The sequence below is a fragment of the Macadamia integrifolia genome, chromosome 3 (assembly GCF_013358625.1).
Source record: "Macadamia integrifolia cultivar HAES 741 chromosome 3, SCU_Mint_v3, whole genome shotgun sequence".
Lineage (NCBI taxonomy): Eukaryota > Viridiplantae > Streptophyta > Magnoliopsida > Proteales > Proteaceae > Macadamia > Macadamia integrifolia.
The window spans coordinates 19424613-19445835 of NC_056559.1; the positions used below are offsets into that span (position 1 = coordinate 19424613).

The 21223-nt window shown below is 36.5% G+C and overlaps 1 protein-coding gene across 1 annotated transcript; it reads right to left on the reverse strand.

Annotated features, from left to right (window-relative positions):
- Positions 1-6816: 6816 nt before the first annotated feature.
- On the reverse strand, positions 6817-12854 carry LOC122074220 (putative disease resistance protein RGA1). Its single transcript, XM_042639069.1, has 7 exons — positions 11136-12854; positions 10476-10892; positions 8670-8976; positions 8440-8580; positions 8230-8315; positions 7941-8132; positions 6817-7535 (listed from the first exon to the last, which is right to left on the reverse strand). Exon 1 carries the CDS (start codon positions 12852-12854, stop codon positions 11295-11297), a length of 1560 nt encoding a protein of 519 aa, XP_042495003.1. The 3' UTR covers positions 6817-7535; positions 7941-8132; positions 8230-8315; positions 8440-8580; positions 8670-8976; positions 10476-10892; positions 11136-11294.
- Between the last annotated feature and the right edge of the window lie 8369 nt (positions 12855-21223).

Genomic DNA, 21223 nt, shown 5'->3' on the forward strand with positions numbered 1-21223 from the left:
AAACCGGGTTCCTCTATTCGATATAGACAACGAACTAATTGTAAGTATTCTTTGACCATGTTATAATACTAAACGATATATCATGTACCATGCAGCACTTTTACAGTGGTATACTCGATGAGACCTTTGCCCTCAGGTGCAGTGTTTAGATGCTATCCTGGGTGAGAAGTAGTTGATTTTTTTTTTTTTTTTGTGGGGAGGGGGAAATAATAATCAAGCATTTTGCCTCAGATTGTTTCTTTTCTGATCCTCTTCCAGATTGTGGAAGGTGTTCTATGATGATTAGGATAGAGCAAATCGATGGTTGCTGGCCAAAGAGCAAATGAGCCGTCCTGATGCAGAAGATATTGAGATTAGTTACTGACAATACAAACTATATTAGAAACTTGCACGTCGAGGGAGTGAGTCCCAGTAAACCACCACATATGATGATCCTAGCATCTGACCTAGGTCTCGTTCCATAGTGTAAATTAAAAAGATTTAAAATTAACATACACTTTCTGGACATTCTCTATGGCTGTCCAAAACGGTGCCATATGTTGGATTCAAGTCAATATTTGGATTGTAGGATCTTTTTGGTAGAACTTATCTTGTTTTTATTTCTCAATTAAATGCTCTCTAATTGAACTTAAAGGATTCTATGATGATTCTGATTAACTCTCTCTCTCTCTCTCTCATATGAAGTCTAGTGGAAAACAAAACCTGATTTCACATGTTATTGAGTTAATGTTTGTTACTTAAAAAATAAATGAATAATGGATATGCTAATATGAAAATGCAATAAATTACAGAAATGACTGTTTAGGCCTCAAGTATAAGATTTAATTATTTTTAATTCATAGGCAGTATATTTATTAAAGTAATCCTCTTTAGTTTTCTACATTTATGTCCACATGATTGCTTCATCAATTGAATTGAGTAAACATGCTCATGGATAACAGTTCTTTCATTTCTAGCTCTTGTTAATTAATCTTTATTTTCTCACTATCCCATTATGCTATTGGTACTACTTACAAGACACTAGAACTTCTCTAGGTTTTTTGTTTTTTTTACTATGAAGCAGATCAAAACAAGTATTCCTAAATCTTGGGTTAGTGAAATTAACTATAGTAACTACCAAAATTAACAAAATCCAAAAGAAGAAATAGTCAAAATCCAATGAAATCAGTTGGGAAGAACTTTGAAATAAACTCCTCTGTTTCCTCCTTTTTTTTCTTCAGAAAAGTTTCATTAACAAACCATGATAAAATGAGTTCTTCAGTAGCCTTTCAATCAGTTTCTTGTATAAAAGGCTATCATCAACTGGTAAAACATGAAATTGAGACTCTGCTTCCATACCCATCTTGCTGAAACAATATCCAGTAAGGAAGAACGGGGGAAGAAGAAGAAGTGGTGGATGACACTTTTGCCTTTTATTTTTTTATTTGTATATTATTTTCTCCTTTTTCCTTGGATGCAATAACTAATAATAGTGCATTTTATTGGATGAACCTCCAAAGTAAGATTTTTAACTTGATTTAGTTTACCAGATATATACTAGCTGGTGCGCTTTTAATGGTAGAAGATTGGCTACATGTGTTTATTGTATAAGGTTACTCATGTTAAATGTTTAACGCTAGTACTCTTAGCATATACCCCAGATATCTTTCTAACATTGCTGCTTTTGCTTTTTAGCAGTTAGTGTGGAAAATATGTCTAGGTCATGGATTGAAAGTTCAAGAGATCCATTAAACAGGTTATCTCCACAATACAGACTAGAGGTAACAAAATTCTTAGAATTTGCATTTTCTAATGCATCCATAGGGGATCGCATCCTATGCCCATGTGTCAAATGCATAAACCAAATGTGGATGACTAGAGACATAGCGTATGAACATTTGGTTTGTGATGGAATTCTATGGAATTATACGAGATGGATTTTTCATGGGGAAGGTACATCTTCACATGAAAGTCTACATGTTAATACTGTGATACAAGATGAAGGTGAAACATATGATGGTACACACACCATGTTAGATGAGCTACAGGGAAGAAATACAAATGAAGATGTTGAGGATAGTGACATAGGTGATGGTACAAAGGGAGCAAGTATAGAGGCGGATAAATTTGAACGATTAATTGAAGATTCAAAGAAGGAGTTGTACCCAGGATGCATGAAATTTACTAGACTATCCTTCATTCTTCGTCTTTATCATATAAAGTGCCTTTGCAACATGACCGACAAAAGCATTGTCAATGCTGTTGCGAGAGGCGCTTCCAGAGCCAAATACATTGCCAAAGAATATGTATGAAACAAATAAAATTATCAAAGATTTGGGGCTCAACTGCAATAAGATTGATGCCTGCCCAAATGATTGCATGTTGTTTTGGAAAGGAGCAGAGAAAGCCACATCTTGTTATAAATGTGGGGCATCAAGATATTCAAGTAAAGGAAAGAAATTTTTGACTAAGACATTACGTCATTTTCCTTTAATCCCAAGGTTGCAGAGGTTATACATTTCATCCAAAACCTCATTTAATATGAGATGGCATCATGAAAAACGTACAAAAGACCAAAGGTTACGACACCCAGCTGACAGTCAAGCATGGAAGGAGTTTGATAGATTGCATCAACTTTTTAGTGAGGAGCCTCGTAATATCAGACTCGGGTTAGCAAGTGATGGATTCAACCCATACAAGCATATGAGATCAACTCATAGTGTATGGCCTGTTGTGGTGATGCCTTATAATTTGCAGCCATGGATGTGCATGAAGTTAGACTACTTCATTCTTACTTTGCTTATTCCTAGACCAGAACAGCCTGGGAATGATATAGATGTATATTTACAGCCATTGATAGAAGAGTTAAAAGATTTATAATACAATGGAGTTGAGACTTATGATGCATTTAAGAAGGAGAAATTTAATCTAAAAGCATGTTTGTTATGGACCATTAATGATTTTCCAGCATATGCAGTCTCTCAGGATGGAGTACTAAAGGTGCTTATGGTTGTCCATGTTGCAACAGTGAGACTTCTTCTCGTTGGTTAATATGGCAAAAAACATTGTTATTTGGGCCATCGTCGATTCCTTCCACAAGAACATCGATTTCGACGAGACAAAAGGAGTTTTGATGGCCATGAGGAACATAGACTCCAGCCAAAGCAACTATCAGGGTACGACATATTGGAACATTTACAATATGTTGATTTTCCCCCATTTGGTAAAGAAAATAATAAACAAAGTGGGAAGAAGAAGCAAATGAGGTTAAAACAGCCAGAGCTTCCATACAACTGGAAAAAGAAGAGTATATTTTTTGACTTGCCATACTGGAAAGATAATCTAGTCCGTCACAATTTAGATGTGATGCATATTGAGAAGAACGTCTGTGATAATATCGTTAACACTTTATTGGATCAAAAAGAAAAGTCAAAGGATAACGTGAATGCACGTTTAGATTTGAGAGACATGAAAATACTATTAGTTCTTCAACCAAAGGTCATTGAAGGCAAGAATAAGTTGTTCATACCTCCAAGACATGGTGCTTAGATAGATTAGCTAAACGGTTGAAGGACCATAAGTGTGACTTGAAGGCCGAGTACTACAGTAAGTATGATTCACCCTCTGATCGGAGGAAAAATATTGATCTTCAACTTATACCATTGGAGCAATGGGATGCGCTACTGAAGTTGTGGGATGATAAAAAGCATAAGGTAATGTACATCTATAAATGTGTTATATTACTTCAAATTGTTGATATATTCTCACTAATTAAATGGTTGTGACAATGACATATAAATTATATTGGGTAAGATATTGAAACGAATGGATTGACATATATGACATGAGTATATATACGAGTTTGGTTTTAGCATTAAGTACCTTAAGGAACTGAAATTAATAAATGATACATTATTTTATTGTAGGAACTTTCTGATTGTAATAAGAAAAATAAGTCCAAACAAAAAATGCATCATAGAATGGGTAGAACTTCATATGCCGTCATACGTGAGAAATTGGTAAGTGTTTTGTTTTATATTAACATATTGATTACATCGAGTTTATTAGCCTTTTATTATCCCAAAGTCTTTAACACTTATTGTTTTTATTTTATATTTCAGCGTAACGAGGACCAGAGAAAAAGCTTCCAAATCGTATCAAAATGTTTGACTTCACCCATAAAAGGCTTGGATGTTCCATGGATGACGAGTCTGCGAAAAAGTTCGTATGTTATTAAATAGAACACAAGTGTTGATATTGATATTTTATTTCTCTAACTATTTGATTAATCTTTTATTTAATTATTTATCATTATGGTTTGTGATTGCTTATAAAATCATGGTCTATTTTATATTTTCTTGTTTAATTACACCTGACGGAAAAAATGCAGTGTGAACTAAGTTTGCAACCTGAAGAAATGCAACAGGACAACGATGTTATTAATGAAACCTTCACCAAAGTAATGGGACATGATAGACGTGGATATGTGCGCATGTTTTGGCCTAGAGTAACCCCAAAACAAGTGTTTGGCTTAGAAGGACTACGTGCTCAGAGGCAAGGACAACATATCTCAGAATTAAAGTTAGAGAATAGCCAATTGAAAGAGTAGATTTCTCAACAAGGTGTGGAGATGAATGAGATGAAGTCTCAAATAGCTATGCTTACATAATTCGTGACATCATTCCAATCTTCTCAAGGATAGGTATAATATATACTTTAATTTCTATACATCCATAATTGAGTTATCTATATATTATATTTTTCGTGGATGTATCTTCATAACCATAATGATTCCGTATGTAACAATCTATGATATGTTTGTTAATGATTGATGTGTCATGCTCCATTGTAGTGACAGTCTAGAGTTCATTTTTTGACTCTGTATATATAGGTGATGGTGGTTGGATGAGGTATAACATAAGAGTATAGGGTGTTGAGAGGAGACAAACTTCTTGGACAACCTAACACTAAGACTTTGTCCTAATTTCTTGAAGGAACCTTCACCTTTAAACATTAGGAAGAACACTAGTAGAAATAATGTAAGTTTCCAATAAATTCATTCTTTGCCATTGCAAAGTAACACAAAAAAAATCTATTTTTAATATGTGATCTTATAGATATTACATTGAGAAATTAAGTTGATAATAACATTGTAATATTAGATAAAATTGACCATCTTAATCAACACAAATAGTTTGACAACTTTTAATAATTTCTTTTGCTTTGCTTTTTAGTCAAATTTTGTTACTAAAAAGCTTTAACCTTTTCATTTTATTTTATTTCTTTATGTTTTTTATTATATTTTAGTATGATAGGTGGTGTTTGAAAAGTACATCATTGAAAGGATGATAGAGAATTATTTTCATTTGTAAAGGACAATACTCAATACTATGAGTTAATTATGTGTTTGAATGTCCAAACAAATAAGTATAATGAGATGTCAATAAAATTTCACGAAACAATAAATCTTCTTGTTTATATTTTTGATTTCATGGTTTTTAGCAATGAGAAAAGTATGTCATTTTTATTTTCTTAGTATTCAAGCATAACATAAGTTAATTATTCTATATTGCAGGATATTGTTAAATCTAATGGGGCAAGGCAAGGCTATGAAAGATAGTGGAGCTATCCTTTGGAGGAGTCTGCAAGACAAACCCAATCGATGAAAAATGCAAAGTCTGAAGTAGGAATTTTTTTGAAGTGGAACGAAAACAATGACTTCTTATTTATAATTATAAGACTTTTTGAAAAAGGAATGAAAATAATGAATTTTTAATTATGATTGTAAGACTTTTTGGAAGTTCAATGAAAGTAATGTATTCTGATATGGATGCCTAGGATGATCTCATTTTCTGAATTGGACAATGTATATTGATGTAATTACAGGAACAATTTACAGATAATATGCAAAATTTACTAATATTAAAATTTTATTTTATTTATTTTATATTTGGCGATGGGTTTTATTATACCGTTGCTATAAATAAATTATTATTAGGCTTAGGCGACGGATAATAACCGTTGGCATATATATTTTTTGCGACGGATTTTTTTATACTGTTACTATAAATAAATTTCGTCTATTATTTATATAGTTATAGGCAACGGCATTTGCCGTCGCTAAAAATATATTTGGCGACGAAAAATATAATTCTGTCGCTAGTAATATTTTTCCCAACCACCCATCTTTTTCCGTCGCCTATTTTTAGCTGCGGCAGTATAGGCGACGGAATTGGCGACTGAAAATTAACCGTTGCTACTATTTTTAGTGATGGTTTTATATTTTTTGCGACACTTTTTTTCCTTCGTAAAAAATGTGTTTTCTTGTAGTGAATGATGAAAGTTCAACGAGGAATCAGTATCCACAAAGAAGACTTCTGATCCAAAGCTTAATTAAACTACAGCACTACTGACCAAAACTACCAGACCTCTTCAAACTGTAGTGGACAGAATACTACAATAACACCACTAACCTAAAAGTGATCCTATACTTCTCGTCCTTAATTTCAATATGCTTTTATTCTTAATTTGCTTTAGCCAATCATGAAGTTTCTAATATAGTCATTGCCATTGGATTTACTACAAGTGGTACGTAAAAAGTATAATGCCACTTCACACTTGTGGTGGCACACATGAAGCAGATGATACTTCTGTATCACAGGTGCATCAAGTATGGGCATATCGACACCCTTTTTGATTCTCTACAAGAAGGAAATACAAAAGGGAAAGTAAAGAAAAGGTATCACTGCCTCATCAACTCTAGAGGAGTATATTGAAGCTTTTGGGGGTTACACAACCATAATTTCTGCGGTGAAAATTAAGGTGTAATTAAGGGTCTGAATCAAACAAAAATCATGATATACTTATGGATGAATAGTGCCCACATGATCAGAAGTCCTCTACCCACTGTGTTTTTCATTGGACTGAAGTAACATGAATGCGCAATTAATACCTATTGTCAAGGTCAGGACATGCTAGTTTGAATGGAAGTTCTAAATTTTCTTATCAGCAATGGAACAGGATATCACAAAATTATTAATTGGTGCCTTCTGATTTCAACAATATGTACCAAAAGGAGGAACCAGTTGTACCTAAAAAGGAGCCACAGAGCTGCCAAAGCCTGAATCTGTTTTGTGTATAGAAGAGAGATCAGCCAATGAAGAGCTAAAGTATGCAATGTTGCAAGCACAATAGCGTCTAGAAATAGCGCAGCAGGTATAGTGGCCCCAAAAATGATTCCAGATATAGCAAGTACTCTGATGAATAGCTCAAGAAGAAACCCAAAAAAGAACCCATAGGGTAGACCAAATTTGAATTGTATCAAGTTAAGTCATGCCAAGAACACCTGCTAGGACACCTATCAGCCACACACGACCTGAACACACAAATTTTTCGTGATGTCAAGTGTAAGGTTTGAATTCCATATGCATGTAGCCTCAGCATGGACTAACATAAAGCCATCCAAATTTCCCAAAAGAATATCAACAGCTACACTTGACCACATTGAGTACTTATGTATAGAAGTCCTCTCTGCATATTCCACACTTGCTTGAGGCCTACAAATAAGATAAAATTGGAAGCACAAGGTAAGTCATAAAGCGACCGCCTCACAAAATTAAGACAGCAATGTGCTTAGATCGTGACTAACCTCCTGCACCACAAAAGAAGGATCAATCATGATGCATCATTTAATGCATCACATCAAGAGTACCTCCTAGGCCAAAATTCAACCCATTCAGATGATTATAATCACCTGAATTATAAATCCTCTATCCATAAAGTATTTCAAATCATCTGGCTATCTGAGACATTAATTGGTCATGAACATTTGACTATCCAATCAAATTTTGGCCCAGGAAATCCCATTAACAATGGGAAATATATCATGGTAAGAGATGACTCTGTACAATGCAAGTCATGGTTTTGGTGCATCTATATTCTAAGAAAAGTTGTGAGATTACCTGAAGCCTCAGATTGACCAACTAATACAGAAGCTGATAGCTGCGGATATGGACATTCTTCCACGTATGTCTGCATGCCCATGAATCTGATCTGTAACTCAGAAGGCCATGACAGAACCGAAGAACTATATAAAATAAAGTGCAGAAAGCAGCTACAAACATGGGTCTAATGTGCCACACAATAGAAGCCAGCTTGAACAAGCAAAGGATAGAGTATCATCAATACATAAAGATAGAAGAAAGAAAAGATAAAAATAAGAAAAAAAGAATGAAGAATGTGATAAAGTACCAGTGGGTTGAAATTTTGTGTCCCATGCATCTCTCAAATAATGTTTTTGCAGCATATGCTCTATTAATTGCCGAGACAACTGTATCCTGTACTTGAGATTTTTTTAAACTATATAAATAAGCAAATAGTCGAAGAAAGATCAAAAGAATCAGAAATAATTCATGAAATGGAATTTGCGATCAGAGTTGTGTGTCTATATAATAATCTTACCGAGTCAGGGAGTGGCTGCTTTTGATTTAGTTTGCTGAGCCACTCAAGTCTCTCAAGGGGCAATTTTACTTCCTCCAGTGAACCCCCAGAAGTCAGAGAGAAATGATGCATGCCAAATGTGGGTGGATCATAAAATATTACCTGGAATGATGAAAACAAAAGAGAATAGTTTTAAATAGAATAAATAATGAAAATAGAAATGGAGAAGCAAAAGGGAAACTTTGACTTACATACGTGAAGCTCGGCTGTAGATACTATTTTTCCCCATCCAGTGTATGTGATGCAACTTAGGAATCCAGCAGATATTTTTAGAATATAATCCATGGGAGTCAAGAGATAATTGGATCCAATTACCATGCCTATTAGAATTCTGCCTAATTTGTGGCATTCACAGTACCAGTTTCCAAACTTTTCTCCGCATAAATATTGATTCTCCTATGTATATCCTTTTCCATAATTGGTGGTTTTGTGTATCTACATCTGTTTTAACACTTCGCAGCGGCACATTTAAGCAACAAATGGCAGCAGTGATTTGTCCTGTAGAAATAGAGGCATTTTTGTATTTAACAGATGGAAAATCCCCTATTTTAGAAAAGCAAATGTGCAAAAAAAGTTAGCAATTGCAATCAATTTTTTACAAGTTAAAGTTCCTTCCAATAGCAGGAGCACACACACACCTTACCAATAGTCATATTCAGAAGTTGAAGTTCACAAAAGAAGGAAATAAAAAAAATTTCAAATGCAGTGAGAGATATGTTAAGAATGTGATAAAATCAGATTTGAAACCATTATGGACCTCAATATAAGGAGATTCTATGATAGTAAAACTCTGACAGCTCTCTGAGCATGCCCTCTTCATTCCATGAAACAGTTCAGACATGAGCAGGATGCCATCATAGAATAATGAGAAGGATCCCCATAAAATGAAGAATGCTTAGGGTGGCCTGAGAGGGGGAACAATGGCTTGGCGGCCATTTGTTAGGTTGTCCACGGTTCCATGCTTAAACTTTTTTGGGGGCAGTGGATCGTAAATACACTAACAAAGCTCAGACAGTGATCCGAACTTTTGGTGACAGTAAGCTAGTTAAACCTTCATTGTTTTAACGTCTGGAGTTTATTTGTTCTCTGTGGCTCGCCATTTTGATCAGCATATATTAACAGTCAATGTGCACTACAATGGATTACATCTCCAGCAAGGGGGGACCATTGCCTGAATTTATCTGATAAGAAGAGGGGGTAGGCAACTTGCAAACACATTGAAGATCTCTTTCAGAGGCAACCAAGGTCCTGAAACACTCTTAAGCAAAGGAAATAACCGAGCACGAAGCAAATTACTTAAGGCCTTTCTCAGTAATGTCATAATGCCTCTATTCTGTACCTTGTCTTTTATATGTTTGTAACCTTATGTCAATGATTTGTAACAATTTTGGGGAAGGAAAATTACTTGAAAAGCCAAACAAAACCCCAAAAAGAAATTTCCAAGTAAACAAGGATGAACATAAAATAAGGAAGTTATGATGTGTCACATACTTGGGATCAAGATGTAGAAGTATAGATGTCTACTCTTTACAAAGAACATGCTTCTAACAACTAGTATTTGAAAGCTACCAGCACTAGGCCATCGCACACGAGTAAATCCAGAGAAATTATTACATTCATCACATTAACTAACCGCAATATAGGACAACATGTTCCTTATTCTGAGTCTTCAGTCTTAATATTCAAGGCATCAACATTAAAACTTTACTAAAAATTAAATACTTTGAGCTAACTATATTTCATTAACCATTATGTCTTGACGTATATTATTTTCTCCCATCAACTGCGGCCATTTGTATCCAACTTCCTCAGATTCTTTTACCATGTGAAGAACATAAGCACTCATACACATGAAGATACCAAATTGATACTTTACCAAAGAAATAACAGAAAAGCATTGGGGAAAGGTGGAATTGAACTCAATCGAAACATCAAAACAACCGAGACTATAAAATAAGCAGAAAATAAGCAGATAAATCCGAATATGGGTTTTGTACCTGAAGACCAGATTGAGGGAAAGAGACTGAAATCACATCTGGGGAAGCTGCAACGGCTACAACAATGTCGGGAGAATAGTGCGAAGAATGGACGAACCACCCGAACAAGATGGCGGGTTCTGGGTAAGAAGATGAGAGCTTCTTTGGCCACCAAATTCTACATTGCCTTCTCATCTTCATCTCACAACCATTGTTGGTGGCTTCTTCCACATTCTGAGTGTTTTCTTCTTTTTTTTAGTACAATAAATAAGCATAAATTATTAAAAATCAGAAAATATTATAGGGAATCATAACCTTCAAACCAGCAAGGCGGTTCCTTCATTTAAGCTATGTTCAGTTGGCGCTTGATCAATTTAAATAAATGATAGAAACAATCAAAGCCATATGGAATTCCTCTGTTGATACTTCAAACTTCCACTGTTTTGGATGGAAAAAGGACAAGGCATCATAAGTAATGGACTTGTGTTTCAATAATTATGGCACTTTGCACATTTCTTTTCTACAAATTAGAAGCAAAAAAGCAAAAAGACAAGAACCAATTATTTCTCTATACAATAAATTTAAGGAAGAAAAAGGGGGAGGGGAAGAAGGGGAGAGAGAGAGAGAGAGAGAGAGAGAGAGAGAGAGAGAGAGAGAGAGAGAGAGAGAGAGAGGGCCAACCTGAAGATGATGAGAAGTGTTATTTTCTTTCCACATTCGTTATCGTCTTCAAATAGAGAGGCTTGAATCCAGGGAGTAAGTCAGCTGTCTTGAATACTCAATATTTCATTTTTTCCTTTTTTCGTGAAGAATTCTTAATATTTCACGACACCTCCAACCCTAAGAAAGGGACAGATTAGGACAATTTGAAAAATATAGTAAACCACGCGATGCGAGGTTTTCAAGCCCACCAGGTAATGATCTCAAACATGGACAATTATCAATTGCCAGCTGATAAAGTGCAGGGAGGTGCTGAATCCCTTCTGGGAGAGACAATAAATTGGAGCAACTCTCAATATCAAGATAACCAAGCCGTGGGAGACTTCCCAAGCCATCCGGTAATGCCTTCAGACCCGGACATGTACGCAATTTCAGCGTTTTTAAAGAACAAAGATGCTGAATCCCTTCCGGCAAAGACGATAAATTGGAGCAATCTTCAATCTCAAACTTTTCAAGTGATGAGAGACCTCCCCAGCCCTCTGGTAATATCTTTAGACCCGGACATGAAGAAATATCCAGATCTATCAATGCGGTGAGTTGTTGAATCCCTTGTGGTAGAGATGACAAACTGGAGCATTTGCCAATTTTTAGTCGTTTCAGTGCAATGAGATGTCGAATCCCTTCTGGTAGAAATGTCAACTCACTACATCTCAAAATTTTAAACTCGGAAAGTAACTTGAGATTGTTAAAAAAGCAGTCTGGTAATCTCACTAGACTAGGACATTCTATGATGTGTAGCATTTCCAGTGTTGCAGGAGCAGGGTAATCAGGTAGATACACCAATTTGTCAAGGCATTCCAATTTTAATGTTCGGAGGGAGGTGAGATGTTGTATTCCCTCCACCGAAAACATTGGCACTGTCGTCAAATTTTTGCAATATCGAAACTCCAAGTCAATGAGACGTGGAAACATGGAAGACAGAAAAGCTTCTTCTTCTTCTTCTACTGAGATTGTCCACTTCTCCAGATTTGGCATCCGCGAGAGTAAAAGTTGTTGTAGCATTGGAAATAGTACCATTAATAATGGTTTTCTTTCATCTCTTCCTCTTCCTTCATTATTATTATTGTTATCAATTCCCCCCTCAGTCATCACCACTTTATTGCATATGGACTCTAGGGCTTCTAAATTAGATAGACGGAGAAGCCTAAGGCATGGGAATTCACCAACTAATGGCAAACATTTGAGATTATGACATTCATGTATCGTAAGTTCCACCAGATTTGGGAGTCCGTGGAGGGAATAAGAAGAGTGTAACATCCAACGTGGCATCTTGACGCCTTCATAACGTTTAATTATCAATTCTTTAAGATTTTGGTGCGGCTGGAGATTATCCAACACGTGTTCTTCTAATGATGATACCCTCCTCCTCCTCCGACGACGATATTCTCCTGGATAACCCCAATCCAATATCAAAAATTGAAGCTCTGTCTTGTCTTTCAAATTTGCTTCCTCGGCATCTCTGGCATCTCTCACATTTCTAAGGTCCCTGATGACTAACTTCTGTCGAAGCTGGTTTAGGCCATGCAATTCCCCAATCCCACCACTTCTCCTTCTTCTTCTTTGGTCGCCCACAACGAAATAGAACAAAGTCTGAAGAGAACACAACTGCCTCAACCCACGTGGAATGTATTTCAAGCTCCGACATTTATCATCAAACTCAAGATGTCTAAGATTAACCATTTTTGTCGTATCTCTAGGCCACTCTTTTAATAGGGTACAACTCTTAAGTCTTAATGTTTGTCGATTACACTTACTAGGACAAGGTGTAGGTGCTGGGTTGAAAAGAAGGCTTAACTTTTCAAGGACGAAACAGCAAGGCAAGATCTGACGTATAGTAGAAAAGAATTTTGTGGTTATTTCCTTTATTCCATTCATCAAAGTGAAAGAAATGAAGCAATGATTACATTAGGCTCTGTTTGTTTAGCTGATTTTGATGGGTAGGACATAAGATGGGAGAGTGATACCAACCATAGTAAGCAATAATGGAAATAATAAAAAAACAGAAATAGATGGTATGGGTTTTAAACATCAATTTTTTTTCTAAATGATACGGTCAAATAAACTGTCAAAAAGACAAAAAATGGTAAAAATCGGAAGACGGATAGTATGGGTTTTAAACGTGTAGATTTCAAACAAATGGGACTAAAAAATTGGTAGTATACTCGTATAAATTGAGGAATTATTATATGAATATCTACATCTAGTGTTCAAAAGAACTACAATATCTAAAATTAATGTCTATACATTTCATGTCTCATTATAAGTTTTAAGACATATCATTGAATATCATTTAATACCAATTCTAAATTCACACACCACACATGCCCAAAGTCGTGCCCAAAGTCTTATTAAACAATGTGACTAGATTATGTTGTTGTTCATTGTTGTCAACATAGTCAACACACTCTCGAAGTAATTGATCGTTATCGTGAGCGAATCAAAATAAACCATAACTAAAACTATGAGATAGTGGTAAGAAAGGGATCGAACCCACAGAGAACTAGAAGGCTAAATCTGTTAAAATTGAGTTGAACGTTGTTTTGAAAATCAATTTTGTAAAATTCTGAATTTAGATTAAAACTAAATAAACCAATTAACAAGAACAAGAATTAATGAGAAGAAACTATCCTTAGGTCTCGAATCCGTTTTGGTATTATTACCAATTTCTGGTTCATACTTCGGTTTCACCTAAACTACAAATTCCAATGCAACCACAAAAACACAAGCTTTGCATAACCTATCCTGTCAAGCACTATCGTATATTGCTTTCGCTTAGCACGCTTAGTTTGATTGGTTAAAGGCTATCATTAGTGTATACAAAAAATCATATGAAATACTATTGCTTGAATAGAATAATTGAATCACAGAAACAAATATCCTAAACTAATTTAACTATTAAAATCATCCACAATGGGATAAGTCTTTAACATCAAACAATCAAGTATGAACTTAAATTAGAAATTAAATAATAATAACTCAAAACTTCATCTAGACCTAAAGATAAAAAGGAACTTAGCCACTCATGGTACTAATAACTGAAGGGCAGTAATGATGATAGTGATGATGAACCCTCGGCGCAATAGCAATCCTCTCTGTGTAATGTTGTCCCTGCAAATCCGTCTACAAAAAGATGCAATCCCAAAAGAAAAGTGAACTATGAGAACCAAGAAAAAAAAACTAGTCAGCTCTCTCCTCAATGAAGGGTGTGATATGGCAGCCTCTCCTCTTAAGAATAGATGTGTCGCCTCCCAAAAGAGAAGGACTAAAAGATATATATGTAGACAAAGGGTGGTGCGTGTGATGGGAGTTAGAATTGAATTAGGAAAGAAAAAGGAGAGAGAGCCGTGGGAAGTGAGAACCGTGGGTAGGGTGAATGTGGGAGAGAAAAGAGGAATTGTGGAAGAGATGGGCTAAATTAGGACATAAGAGAGATGGATCGTAGGAGATTAGGGAGAGGTAAAGATGTCTGAGAGATGTGAGGGAAAATAGGAGAGGAGAGAGAGAGAGATCGGCTAAACTAAAGGCAGTTCGGTGGGAGAGGGAAACCGTGGCAGGGGAGAAAAAGTAAGGAAGAGAGAGAGATCCAAGTAAGAAAAGGAAAAGAGAGGAGAATCCTAGCGAGAGAGATATGGAGTGGAGAGATAAAATAGGTGAGGATTTTAAGGGATATTAGGAAAGAAAGAGATGGGTTCGGTGGAGGGGAAAGAATTTGTGTATGAGAGAAAAAGAGGAAGAGATTAGAGAAAATAGGGGAGATGTTTTAGGTAAAGTGGGAGAGAAACTCCTATTCTAATTTGGATAGGGAGAGAGAAAATATGAGAGTAAGTAGGTGAGGGAATAGGACCTAGACGTGGAAGAGGTCTCTTCTCAATTGCCCTTTTTCGATTTTTTTATTTCTTTTTCTCTTTGGAAATTTCAATCCTACCCTCAATCCTTGCCCTTGCTTCTAAATCATACCATCTCCATTGATTCAGCATCAAACTTGTGCACATCTCTTGAAAACCCTACAAGCATACAAATCCTAATATGTAGCCAAATTAATCATGAACATCCGATTAAAATTAACAATTAAATATTAATTTCATGAATAATTATATATATATATATATATATGTTCAGTTAGAGTTAGGAATCATCACTTTTGAAATATTTTTCAACAAGTACATCAATTTATAGCTCAATTTCGGGGTCCATGAATTGAGTTGGAGGTAATATCATGAGAAATATAGTCCATTGCGTTAGCTTCAAGTTGGTGAACGAATCATGTCGATCGAAGTTCGGGAGAGAGATATATGGTCAATTAAGTAGACATTATGTTAAAAAATCAAGTTTTAAAAAACGCCATAAACGGGAACGTGTTTTAAACGTGTTTAGAATAGGAATGCTTGAAGTTTGCTATTTTTTCCTGTATCTTTGGGAAGCATACGTTAAAACGTGTTTTAAATGGTAAAAAAAGAAAATGTGTTTATAACAGCGATACCAACTATTCCACTCATAGCTTTTGAAGTCATTTGGTCATCATAATGGGGTTTTAGATAGACAACATAAACATTTATGCAATCACCTATCGGCCAACATGGCTAGAATTTTCCCATCCCACTCTCTCAGAAAGTCCTGCTGAATCGGTGGGACTTTGCCAAAAATCCCAAGCAAAGAGATGGTGCTAGAGAACATTGTACATCAACCAGACTTGTCCCAGGCTTCAGGCTCCGCCACGGCCATCTGTTTGCCATTTGTCCAGCCATCGCATCCCTGCTAAGATGAAAGAAGAGGGCAAGACGGTGAAAAAAAGTCCAACAACGAAAGAACAAAAAAAAAAAAAAAGGTCTGTGAAAGAAGAGAACATGACGGTGAAGCTCTTCACTATGAAATATGATCGTCCCCTATGGCCTTGGCACAGGGTATTGAAGAAGAAGGGTAATTGGCCCCATCATTCTTCTACCTAGGCTGCAAGCATAGAAAAAGGGATGGGGGGGGGTTTGGAGATCTAAGAAGAAGAAGAAGATGTGCATGTCTGTAAGATTAAACAAAACAAAAAATCACCATAGCCGTTTTCCATTTGGAGCTTGGCGCTTGCAGGAAAATGAAAACCCTCTTTTCTCTCCCTACTTTTCAACCAAATGGATGTGGAACGGAAATGTTATTGGAATTTCACGTTTAAACAACAAGATTTTAGAGCTACCTCCATTGTTCTAAATGCTGTCTCCTTCTCTCAAGATTTTTGCCCCTACACAAGGTCAAGCACTCGTCAATCATGTACATGGTTGGTCAAGTGGCATTCTCCCCTTCCCCTCTTTGTTAATTTATTGTTGATGGCGCTAGTCAGGGTAACCCTGGGAGAGTTGGCCTTGGTGGTGTTGGTAGATCTTCCTCGTCTCAATTCCTGTTCGGATCTTTCAAAGGGATCAGGTAGAACTTTGCTTTTGTTGCTGAAGCACTAGCTATAAGTGTTAGTGATTCTAAATCCTAGAATCATTTGAATTACCTATAGTGTATAGAATAAAGAATGAATAATGGAAAGAAATAAATCACATACCCGTTGAGCGTGAATAAAGTCCCTAAATCAAGGTTGACGCTTGTACCACGAATTATGATGAAGAACCACGTAATATGGGTCATTCTACTGAGATCTTCTGCAGCCTCTTACTATGGGATCTTCTCTCTGTCTCTACACTAGCTTTGTGAGAAAGCAGTGCTCCCAAAATATTATTATGAAAGTAATAGCTGCAGGGACCGTCAGTATTCTATATATAATAGAATTCCTAAACCCTAATCCATTCCCACAATAGAATAGGGCTAGAAGTTTCCTAATTAGAGTGGTCCTTATTCTCTTGGGCCCAATGGGTCAATCAATATCAGTTAAGCCCACATAAGAGTCCTAACAATCTCCCACTTGGGCTACACTGATACTGATGTCTTCCAATTGACATCTGGCCAAATAATCCCAAGATTGAATACCACTCAAAATAAACTTTGATCCAATCAATAATCTCCATTGTTGAACAATAGTAGAAAATACACCTCAATATACGGCATATAACTATCTAATGTTACAGACAATAGAAAATTATCAATTCAAATCGCCTGGAAACATAGATATAAGGAATTATATCATAACTGTGATCACATAAGATATATCCTTCATTATAGGTCCGTTCCTGATCTAAAGACCAGCCTACCTTGAAAACCTCACAGGTAGAGAACTTTGATATTAATCAATACTTAGGCAAACCGCCATTTTCTTGTATTAATATCTCACTTTGGCATACAGCCTATGGTTAACAACCATCTCCATGGATTTAGGCTAAATACCGCCATAAATCACGAAACTTGGCTAAACACCGCCATTAACTGTGACATGTCAAAGTAAACCACAATAATCATACAACAATACGATGAGAGAAAATATAAATGAACACTATACTGGAAAGTAAACATCCTCAATATAGATTGTGCTCATAATGTATGATCTAAAATAATGCTTATTACAATACCACTATGGATAAGTAAACTCCCACTAAACAAGCATATCAAAAGATTCCATCACACCCATGTTAGAAACATGAGTCTTAAAAATTCCCACTGGAAGAGCTTTGGTCAGAGGATCAGCAACCATCTCTTCAGTAATAATATGCTCAACAGCGATCTGCCCAGTGTTGATCTTCTCGCGAACCACAAGATATTTAATCTCAATGTGTTTGGAGCTGCTAGATCTCTTGTTATTCTTTGCAAAGAAAACAGCAGAAATATTGTCACACCACAAATGCAAAGGCTTAGAGATGGAATCTACAACTTTCAGTTCAGATATAAAATTCCTCAGCCACACTGCCTACTTGGTAGCTTCATAAAGTGCCACAAACTCAGCTTGCATAGTGGATGAAGCTAAAATAGTTTGTTTGGCACTCTTCCAAGAAATAGCTCTTCCTCCCAATATAAAAATGTATCCAGAGGTAGACTCTATCATCAGTACACCCACTGAAGTCCGAGTCAGAATACCCCCCAACTTCAAATTTTTCTGATTTACTGAACACTAGCTTGAAGTCCTTTGTCTGCTGTAAATAGCGCATGACCTTTTTTGCTGCAGTCCAATGAGCCAAACCAGCATCAGATTGAAACCTGCCAAGTACACTAATTGCAAAGGCAATGTCAGGGCGAGTACAAACTTGTGCATACATCAAACTTCCAACGGCAGAGGCATAAGGCTTGTCATTCATTGAGCTCCTCTCAATATCATTCTTTGGACATTGTTGTTTGTTCAACTTGTCTCCTTTACTGATGGGTGCTTCACCACCAGAACATTTAGACATGTTAAACCTCTTTAAAACTTTATCAAGATATGCCTGTTGTGATAGCCCAAGTAACCCCCGCGGCCTATCACGACTAATCTCGATTCCAAGCACATAACTTGCTTCACCCATGTCCTTCATTTCAAAGTTTTCTGAAAGAAAACCCTTGGTCTCCATCAATAAGGTTTTGTTGCTGCTAGCCAACAGAATGTCATCCACATAGAGCACAAGAAAGATGAAACTACTCCCACTGAGTTTCAGATATATGCACTGATCGATTGGATTCTCTACAAAACCAAAAGAAGTCACAACTCGATCAAATTTTAAGTACCATTGTCGAGATGCTTGCTTTAACCCATAAAGAGATTTTTTCAGCATACAAACAAAGTCCTCTTTACCATTTTCCTCAAAACCTTCAGGTTGTCTCATGTACACCTTCTCTGACAACTCTCCATTCAGAAATGCTGTTTTCACATCCATCTGATGTAACTCTAGGTCAAAATGGGCAACAATGGCCATTATAATTCTGAATGAGTCCTTTGATGAGACAGGTGAGAAGGTTTCCTTGTAATCTATCCCCTCTCGCTGAGTAAAACCCTTTGCCACGAGTCTAGCTTTGTAGCGTTCTACTCTACCTTGAGAATCTGTCTTGGTTTTGAAAACCCACTTACATGCAATAGCCTTACAATCCTTTGGAATTTGCACTAATTCCCATACTCCATTGTTGCTAATGGATAACAGCTCTTCCTTCATTGCTTCTACCCATTTGTCTGAATGCTTATGATTAACTGCTTGAAGAAAAATAACAGGGTCTTCTTCTTGTCTTATGTCAAACTCACACTCATTCAAATAAGAAACATAATCAGAGTGCAGAGAAGGCTTGCGCACTCTAGTAGACCTCCTTATAGGTTCAGGTGGAAGCCTACCAATATTAGCGGTATCAGGAGGTGAAAGTGGGGCTGCAATAGCAATATCTGTCCCAACTTGCAAATCATATTCAATTGGAGTTTGAGTGACTGTATCATCAGACAGGATGGGATTGAGATCAATAAGTGAATTTCTCAACTCAACAGGTGCTATCTCAGGAGTGTCATACTCCCCTTCTTCAAAAGAGAAATTACGAGGAGTTCTAGACTCTTCATTGCATTCAACAAATCTAGCATGAGTGGTCTCTACAATTTTGTGTCCTGGACCAGGACAATAGAATCTATACCCTTTAGATCTCTCTGGGTATCCCACAAAATAGCAACTTGTAGTCCTTGAGTCAAAAACTTTTTCTTGAGGGTTAAAGACTTTGGCTTCTGCTTGACATCCCCACACTCGCAAGTGTCCAAAGCTAGGTATTCTGCTACTCCAGAGTTCATAGGGAGTCTTATTCACATATTTGCTTGGCACTCTATTGAGAAGGTAAACAGAAGTTTTAAGTGCCTCTCCCCATAAGGATTCTGGTAAGGTGGTATTGCTCACCATAGAACGGACCATGTCTTTCAGAGTACGATTTCTTCTTTCAGCTACTCCATTCTGCTGTGGTGTTCCAGGCATGGAATATTGAGGAGCTATCCCATGTTCTTGCAAGAATTTTGCAAAAGGACCAAGCAATTGCTCAAAATCACCACTTCTCCCATAATATTCTCCACCCCTGTCGGATCTGACCACTTTGATCTTCTTGGAGTGGAAAAGTTCAACTTCAGCTTTAAAAATCTTGAAAACATCTAGAGCACTAGATTTCTCACTGATAAGGAAGACATACCCATATCTTGACCAATCATCAATAAAAGTTATGAAATAACGGTGCCCAATGAGTGTAGGGACAGTAAAAGGCCCACAGATGTCAGTGTGAATGAGGTCTAATACTTCAATGCTGCGAGTAGCATCCTTTTTCCTGGAGATTGTCATCTTTCCCTTAATGCAATCTATACATGTTTCCATGTCCTGAAAATCAATATCTTTTAATATCCCTTCCTTTACCAATCTTTTCATCCTCTTGATTGAAATATGACCCAACCTTCTATGCCACAACATGGAGGATTTCTCATCAATCAGAGACCGTTTCACTCCCACATTCAGAACCCATGAAGAATTACAATTCAATCTATAAAGCCCATCAACAAGAGTACCACTACCAATAGAGATAGAATCATGTAATAAACAAAATCCAACTTGATTAAAATTAACAGAATAACCATCTGAACAAAGTCTAGAAACTGAAATCAAATTTCTCCTCATAGAGGGAACATAAACAACATCCTTCAAATCAATAAATGAGTCTAAATGAAAAAATAATCTAATAGTTCCTATGGCTTCCACTTCAACTCTAGCTCCATTGCCCACGAACACCGTCACTTCATCCTTGCTTGGCACCCTCCTGTTTAGGAACCCCTGCAAGGAATGAGTGACGTGAATAGATGACGCAGAATCTAACCACCATGAATCAATTGGTACATTAATCAAGCAAGATTCAAAACATACTAAGGATAGATTCATACCATCATCCTTCTTTTTCTCAAGGTAGGTCTTCCTCTTAAAACAATCCTTCTTCATGTGTCCTTTGGCCTTGCACCAAAAACACTCTATGTCACTCATGTCTTTTTGTACCCCTGATTCTTTGAAATTTTGTTTTCCCTTCTTGTTTTTCCCTCCTTTAAATTGAGTGAATTTTCCTTTCTTAAAGAACTTCTTGATCCCTTTGTTAGGTCCCATAGATGATGAAGTCTTACCTTGAGTAAGATTGACACTTTCAACTTTGGTCCTATTAATTGTTCC